This window comes from Myxine glutinosa, chromosome 6, assembly GCF_964187855.1.
Source record: "Myxine glutinosa chromosome 6, kmMyxGlut1.1, whole genome shotgun sequence".
In the NCBI taxonomy this organism is placed as follows: Eukaryota; Metazoa; Chordata; class Myxini; order Myxiniformes; family Myxinidae; genus Myxine; species Myxine glutinosa.
This window is the reverse complement of record NC_136266.1, coordinates 133,280,001-133,288,888: the sequence shown is the minus strand read 5'-3', so window position 1 is coordinate 133,288,888 and position 8,888 is coordinate 133,280,001. Positions and strand designations below refer to the sequence as shown.

Sequence of the window (8,888 nt, the reverse complement as noted above, 5' to 3'; positions counted from 1 at the left end):
GCCCCTTGCTGGCTGTTGTGATTTGGGTGTGGCATCATGGCCGCCACATGCAGCTGCTCTGTAATGTGGTGAGTCATCAGTGTATTGTTTTTGTCCCGACAGCCCCCCCCCCCCCTCCCCGTATCCCTTCTCTCCTTTCCTGTTACATCCCTTGTGCCTCTGGCGTTTTGTTCTCCAGTTTTCGACTCCTTTGTGCTCGAGAGAGAGAGATTGAGGGCGGGCCTATTTTGGGTGTGGCCTACCCGTTTTGACGACGCTTTGTAAGCTTTGTCTATGCTTATAATGCGTTTTTGGGTTTTCATTTTTGCTTGATTCATTTAGGTTTGATAACTTATTGTCCGGTTCGGACAAGAAGCAGGCGATAATATCGCCGACATGGCGAATGTACGCTCTCGATGTGAGGGTTTCGATGGTTTAAGCCGGAAGCACGCGTTCGTGTGCATTCCTCCCGACGGAGTTCCTGTAGAGGACGTTATTCTCGCAGTTGGGAATATTATTGGTGATGAAAATATTCGTGCTGTGTCACGTATGAATCAGAAGGTAGTTGTTTTCGTTTCAGACAATGAACTCGTCCATGACGTTGTAAGTGCCGGAATAAGCACAGCGAGTGGTCATTTTATGATGGCGTCGCCGATGTTGACTCCCACGACGAGAGTCGTTACCGTTATATCGAACACACTTCCGTTTATTTCCAATGACAGGATTATGACCGTGTTATCACGTTATGGTAAAATGGTGTCTCGGATATCCACAATTCCTCTTGGTTGTCGGAATGAACGTGTTAAACACGTCATGAGTTTCCGAAGCAGGTGTACATGGTCCTACCAGACCGTGGGGATGATACGGGTCCTCAATATCTCATTTAAAATAAACTTTGAGGACACGAACTACCAGCTGTACGCATCGTCCGCCACCTTAACGTGTTTTCAGTGTGGAGCGTTCGGGCATTTAAAACGGTTTTGTCCCAAAGCCTCGTGTGTCAGGTGTGGAAAAAAAGGTCACACTGATGCGGTGTGTAAGGAGGAGTTTACCGTTCCTCCACGAATGAACTGTTACGGATTCGTCACTTCCGTTGTGGTGGTTTTCATCCACTGCAAATATTTCTGATTCCATGTACTATTATTGTTTTCAAAAGGTTTATTGTTCATGAACTGTTTTCAAAAGGTAAAAAAGTTAATGTTAAAAGAAACAGGAAACCGGACAAGGAACCAGGTGACGAAGAGGAAGAAGAGGGAGAAAAGAAGGCGGAGCGAGTGAGTCGGACAAGAAGGAGCCGAGCTACTTGCGGTCTGGAGCGAACGTTGGTGAGCAGGAGTCACGAGTGAACTTTTGGGTTTCCCAGGAAAGGGATTCCTGCGACGGAGTGGTTATCGCTGTGACAGATTCACCTGCATGTGAGGTTTTGCGATCGATTCAGGAGAGAATCATCGTCATGCCGTTGCGCCACGAGACCGGGCCGTCGGCCATTTTGACTCGCGCAGGACTTGCGCTTCGCTCACGGTTTCGTCTCGTTTCGACCATTTTCACCGCATTCAGACTTCGATCTGGGGTGTGTGTGTGTCGTGGCTTTTGAGTGGAAAGTCTGCGTGTCACCGACTGTGAGCGTGGAATGTCCATACCCGAGGGTGTGATTTCCCAGTCGCCTGGAGGGCGCCTTTGCGCAGCTTTGGCAGCGGGACTGTGACCGTCATCCGAACGGGATTCTGGTCTCGATTGGACATCGTTCTGACGATCACTGGAGCAGATCGACTCTGGCTTGATGCCGGAATAGAGACATTGGGGAATGTTCTTCTTGTCGCTCACTTGGAGCACAGTGAGTTATATTGTACGAACCTGATGGTACCATCATAGGAAATATATATTGGTTGTACAATTGATTACTATTGTTGTTGTACTGTTATTTTTGTGTGATCTTAATACAATATTTGTTTGTGAGTAACAATTGGGGTGGCTTCTCCATTGATCTTTGACATACAGAATAACACATTTTTCTGCCGTGACTCCTCTCGGGGCTCGGAGGTACACCGTGGCCGGGGTTTGGGGAGGAGAACGTAACAGAAATTGGGGGCCCGTCCGGTATAGAATTCCCTAAAACTCGTCCGAGATAAAATTCCAGAACATCCTCGTCTGGGATTGAATCCCCTAACATTCCCAAAATTCCCAAATTTGGAATTTCTAACATTCCCAAATTTTTTCTAAAATTTAAAAAAAAATTTGTGTGAAGGTTTACAGGTGCTAACTAATAGTCACCATGGTGTTTGACACAGAGAAGTTTGCGGCATAACCTAATGAGGCACAGTTCCAGGCGTTAAAAAGATCGGAACTCATGATATTGGCCAAGTATTTTAACTTGGAGGTCCGAGTTAATATGAAGAAAGCAGAGATGCAAACATTGGTGGTAGAATCTCTGGTGGGACAAGGAACATGGAAAGAGGGAGTCTTGGATTGGTTACCCGAGGAAAAAGAAAATGTGGAGCTCCGGAAAATGGAGATGCAACTGCAGAGCCAGGAAAGGTTAAACGCAGAGGAAATGAGAGCTGAAAAAGAACTCGAGGAGAGAAGAGCAGAGGAAAGGAGAGCTGAAAAGGAACTCGAGGAAAGAAGAGCAGAACAGGAACGAGGACTCGAGGAGAGAAGAGCAGAGGAAAGGAGAGCTGAAGAAGAAAGAAGCGCAGAGGAAAGAGCAGAGGAAAGGAGAGCTGAAAGGGAGTTAAAGGAACGTGACATGGAGTATCAGAAGGAACTTAAACTCAAGTAGCTGGAATTAAGGGGAGAACGGAGAGAAGTAGTATCCATGCCGGCTAGTTCGACAACTAGTCAGAACACTTGGGATGTTGGTAGGCATGTGAGGCTGGTTCCACCCTTCAATGAAAAGGATGTAGCCAAGTTTTTTTTTTTGTTTTTTTTTACATTTTGAGAAAGTGGCTCAAATGCTAAAATGGCCTGTGGGGTCCTGGACTATGTTAATGCAAAGTGTTCTGGTGGGTAAAGCTCAAGATATCTATTCGGCTTTACCGATTGACCAATGTGCAGATTATGAGATAGTGAAGACAACCATTCTCAAAGCCTATGAATTGGTCCCTGAAGCTTACCGGCAAAAATTCAGGAATGCCAGGAAGAGGGAGAGTGAGACCCATGTGGAGTTTGCCAGAATGAAGGAAACCATGTTCGATCGGTGGTGTGACTCGAAGGGGATTGGGAAAGACTTCAACCTGTTGCGACAATTGATCTTGGTGGAGGAATTCAAACAGTGTGTCCACGCGGACATTAAAGTACATCTGGATGAAAAGAAAGTACCAGAGTTGTATGAGGCAGCAACCGTGGCACATGACGATGCCTTGACACACAGGATGGGGTTCCACAAACCTAACTTCCCGCCTAGAGTTAGCCAGGGGAGTTATGGTACATCCGGTGCGGAGAACGAATATTCATGGAGGCGACCTAGAGATGACTATGCCGACAAATCTGATACCGCGCCTTTTAGGGATCAGAAGACTACAGTTCCAAGACAGGCTTATCTTCCGGGGGGCCCGAGGCAGACGACGAGTATTTCCTCCGGGCCGACTTGCGCTTTTTGCAAGAAACCTGGGCATTTGATGTCCCAATGTTATGCCCTGAAAAGGAAAAATCAGGAGCGGAGTCAAACTAGTGCAACTCCGAATGCATTGGCAAATGCGAGAAATCGTCCTTGGAGGACAGTGCCTTGTGAAGGTTCCCACGCCAAAGTTACGGCATCACAGAACGACCTTGTTCAAGAGGGCTACAAACCTTTTATTTCAGAGGGGTTTGTGTCACTGGATTGAGACTTAACGAACCAGAGACCGGTTAGGGTATTGAGGGACACAGGAGCACATCAATCTTTGATGCTTGAGGGCATTTTGCCATTGTCAGAGAAGACGGCAACTGGTGTTAGTGTTCTTTTACAGGGGGTTGGTGGCTATGTTAAAGCTCCACTTGATGTCATCCATTTGAAGTCTGATTTGGTGTCAGGACCGGTCACTGTAGGTGTACAAGCCACTCTTCCTGTAGTGGGAATATCTTTTATTATCAGGAATGATTTGGCCTGTGGTCGAGTTTCTGGTAATCCAATGTTGGTTGAAAAGCCTAGTATGGAAAATAACACCGCAAAGTTAGAGCAGGAGATTCTGGGTATCTTTCCATCCTGTGTAGTCGTGACTCGTGCTATGGGTAGGAAGTGCTCTGAAGAGAAGGAGAAGGTACTGACGTCATGCTTTGCACAGGCACTTCTTGTCGAGTACCCTGAAACTAAGTGTCAGCACACACAAGTCAGGGATGGAGTCAATGTTGGCAAGCTCTTTGTAGGTGGATTGAACTTCAACACAAGGGAAGATGTTCTGGACTCTGTCTTTGGCAAATATGGACCACTCTTGGAAGATAGGCTGATAAAAGACAGGGAGACGCAAAAGTCGAGAGGGTTTAGCTTTGTCACGTTTGAAAACACAAAGGACGCCAAAGATGCAGAAAAAGATTTGAATGGCAAGGATTTTGATGGTCGGACCATAACAGTAGAGAAGGCAGGCCATGGGCGTCGAGGGGGCTACAGATGAGGAAAACGTGGAGGTAGTTTCAGGGGTGGTTATGGCTCCCAGGTGGGAGTCGTAGTTTTGGTGGTGGCCGCAGTCGAGATTACCATGGAGGCTCCCAGAGTTACGGCAGCTCCCGAAGGGATGATTATCAGGGTAGTGGCCGAGAAGGAGACCGCTATTCACGTGACGACAGCGACAAGCGCTCCAACCGTGATTATTATCAAAGTTAGGAAGAGTTAGAAGCACTGAATACTGCGGAGCAGCCGAGCCAAGATTCCTACACGGATTAACCGTGAACTCCACGTTCCTAAATGCGTCCATGCAGTGAATACTTCCAGGCCTCTCCACCCAACCACCATGAAACCTGGCTCTCAGCATGGCCTCCTTCAAAAAGTGCTATAGATTTGCTTTGCTTTGGATTTCTGATCACAACCCCTGAACCTTCATTCAAAAAATGAAAAATAAAAACCAGAGGTTGATGAGATGGAGTTTAGCACCAGACGGCTTGCTTCGCCTTCACCCAGCAGACGCCAATACAGTTGATCTTGATGATCGGATGCAGTTGGGGCCCAAAGTCGACTAATTCAGATTTTTCGAGTATGGCTGTACGTGATAAACAAAGAGCGCGGTTGGAAGAAATTATGGTAAACCCACCTGATGAGGTTAGCATACACCGCGATCGACGACACCGGCACAAATGCATGCTCAGGATTGTCCACTCAGTGGACGGCTTGCAGTCGCCTTCAACTGTCCAATCAGTGGACGGCTTGCTTCGCCTTCACCCAGCAGACGCCAATAAGATGGCGTCGTATCGGCAGTTAATCGGATGCTTTTGGGCCCCAGTGTCGGCTAATTCAGATTTTTCGAGTATGGCTGTACGTGATAAACAAAGAGCGCGGTTCGTAGATCGTAAATCCATTAGTGCCGTGGGCATCGGGTCACTGGGTGCGGCGTAAAAGGGATAACAAAATCGAGTCCTTAGCTATTATTATATAGACTAGCCGAAACCCGTGGAACATCCACGGAAGGGAGGATGTGGTGTATGGATAGAGTGTACCATTATGGATGGCATAGGGGAGCGCTCATGCGATCTTCTTCTTCCGTTAAGCTCCAATTTTTTCTCTTTAAGTTAAGTCCAATCAGTCCTCTCTGCTCGAAGTGCTCAGGCCATGCCTTCCCGCTCTCATACTTTTATTTCCGTTCGGTGTAGAAAGAGATTGACATATCGTTCGTCTGTTTTCAGCTCGTTATCTTTAAGCTTCCTTACGTCTCGCCACCTGCTACACCTCTCTGAGTTACGAGGATTTATGCAACGCACCCCGAGTATCGCAACGTCACTCCATTTAACTTTATTAAAATGACTATAAAGACGTTTCCTTATATATCCTAAGTTAAAATGTTCAAGGGAATAAAAAGACCATTTGGTTCACACCACCCATGTTCACACAACTCGACTGTCCAATCAGCGGATGGCTCGCTTCGCCTTCGCCCAGTAGACGCCAATACGATGGCGTCGTAAGATGGCGTCGTATCAGCAGTTAATCGGATGCTTTTGGGCCCCAACGTCGGCTAATTCAGATTTTTCGAGTATGTCTGTATGTGATAAACAAAGAGCGCGGTTCGTAGATCGTAAATCCATCAGTGCCGTGGGCATCGGGTCACTGGGTGTGGCGTAAAAGGGATAACAAAGTCGAGTCCTTACGGTATTATTATATAGATTGTTGCTCACGTGAATTGATGATTTGGGTGTGAGTTTTACTTTTGTTTGTTAAAAGAGTTTTTGCCTGCAAAGAAAGTTTTCACTATGTTCAAACTTTCTTTCTTGTGGGGGGGGGGGGGGGGTGGAGGGGGGGCTTGCGCTTCCCTCATGGTTTCGTCTCATTTCGACCATTTTCACCGCCTTCAGATGTCGATCTGGGGTGTGTGTGTGTGACGTGGCTTTTGAGTGGAAAGTCTGCGTGTCGCCGACTGTGAGCTGTGGAACGTCCATACCCGAGGGTGTGATCTCTCAGTCGCCTAGAGGGCACCTTTGGATTTCCCAGTCGCCTTGAGGGCGCCTTTGCCCCGCTTTGGCAGCGGGACTGTTCTTGCCATCCGAACGGGATTCTGGTCTCGATTGGACATCGTTCTGGCGATCGCTGCAGCGAAACACCTTTGTCTTGAAGCCGGGAATAAGAGACATTGGGGATGTTCTTGTTTCACTCACTTGGAGCACAGTGAGTTATATATTACAAAACTGATGGTACCATCATAGGACATATTAATTGTACTTTTGATTACTATTATTGTTGTCCTGTTATTCTTGTGTGATCATAATACAATATTTGTTTGTGAGTAACAATTGGGGTGGCTTCTCCATTGATCTTTGACATACAGAATAACACATTTTTCTGCCGGGACTTCTCTCGGGGTTCAGAGGTACACCGTGACCAGGAGGTCGGGGAGGAGCACGTAACACTACACAAATCAACATTCCCAGCGAGGAGGAGGTTACCGGTACACCACAAACTATCATTCCTAACGAGGAGGTTACTGGTACGCCACAAATTAATTATCATTCCCAACGAGGAGGAGGTTACCGGTACTCCACAATCTATCATTCCCAACGAGGAGGAGGTTACCTGTACTCAAATCAACATTCCCAACGAGGAGGAGGTTACCGGTTCTCAAATCAACATTCCCAACGAGGAGGAGGTTACTAGTACTCAAATCGACATTCCCAATGAGGAGGAGGTTACCTGTACTCAAATCAACATTACCAATGAGGAGGAGGTTACCGGTACTCAAGTTAACATTCCCAGCGAGGAGGAGGATACCGGTACTCAAATCAACATTCCCAACGAGGAGGAGGTTACTGGTACTCAAATTAACATTACCAATGAGGAGGAGGTTACCGGTACTCAAATTAACATTCCCAACGCAGAGGAGGCTCCCGGTGCTCAAATTAGCATTCCCAACGAGGAGGAGGTTACTGGTACTCCACAAACTAACATTCCCAACGAGGAGGAGGTTACCTGTACTTTCATCAACATTCCCAGCGAGGAGGAAGTTACCGGTACTCCACAAATTATCATTCCCAATGAGGAGGAAGTTACCGGTACTCCACAAATTAACATTTTGTTACGGATTCGTCACTTCCGTCGTTGTGGTTTTCATCCACTGTAAGCATTTTTGGTTCCATGTACTATTATTGTTATCGCTGAAGTGAAATGGAGATAACTGTTTTCAAAAGGTAAAAAATTGGTTTTTTTAAAGAAACCGGAAACCGGATCGGGAGAAACCGGAAGAAGAAGAGGAGGAAGAAAAAAAGGCGGAGCAAGTGAGGTCGGGAAGAAAAGCCGACCTGCTTTGAGGTCTCAAGGAGACCTGGCGAATGGGGATCACATGCGAACTTTGGGTTTCCTGGGAAAGGGATTCCTGTGACAGAGTGGTTATCGCTGTGACAGATAAACCTGCATGTCGGGTTTTGCGGTTGATTCCGAAGAGTATCGTTGGAGAGCAGGTACGTCTCCAGTACGGGCCCGCCCGCCATTTTGCCTCGCTCCCACCATTTCGCATCGTTCCAGCCTTTTCACCTCGCTCCAGCCATTTCACCGCACCCAGCCGTTAGCCTGGTTCGCGAGTGTAACGTGGATTTCGATTGGGAATTTGTGGTTCTCCGTTTGGGAGCCGCTGAACGTTCATACCCGAAGGTGTGATTTCCCAGTCACCTTTCGGGTGCACCTTTGCGCCTCTTTGGTAGCGTTGACTGTCAGCCGACTTGGATTCTGGTCTCGATTCGACATTTTTCTTGCGATCACCGGAGCGTGGATCGACTTTGGCATGGTGCCGGGACAGTGACTTTGGGAATGTTATTTTTGCTCACTTGGAGCACAGTGAGTTATTGAATAAGAAACTGATCATCGGAATTATATGGTTTTTTTGTGGTGCAATTGAAACATATTGTACTTGTGCTGTTATACTTGTGTGACCTTAATACAATATTTGTTTTTGGTAACAATTGGCTGGTGTGGTTTCACCATTGGTCATTGACACACATTATAACACATCTTTCTGCTGTGACTCCTTTCGGGGCTCGGAGGTACACCGTGACCGGGGTTTGGGGAGGAGCACGTAACAATTCCCAACGAGGAGGAGGGTACCGGTGCTCAAATTAACATTCCCAATGAGGTGGAGGTTACCGGTACTCCACAAACTAACATTCCCAATGAGGATGAGGTTACCGGTACTTTAATCAACATTCCCAGCGAGGAGGAAGTTATCATTCCCGGTACTCCACAAATTATCATTCCCAACGAGGAGGAAGTTACCGGTACTCAAATTAACATTCCCAACGAGGAG

General features: G+C 47.1%; 1 protein-coding gene across 1 annotated transcript; it reads left to right on the top strand.

The window, feature by feature from the left end:
- Positions 1-375: 375 nt before the first annotated feature.
- Positions 376-7,773, top strand: LOC144892741 (uncharacterized). The gene is made up of 4 exons (XM_078781073.1): positions 376-983; positions 6,454-6,466; positions 6,568-6,763; positions 6,964-7,773. The coding sequence occupies exons 1-4, from the start codon at positions 376-378 to the stop codon at positions 7,710-7,712; spliced, it is 1,566 nt and encodes a 521-aa protein (XP_078637199.1). The 3' UTR covers positions 7,713-7,773.
- The last annotated feature ends 1,115 nt before the right edge of the window (positions 7,774-8,888 follow it).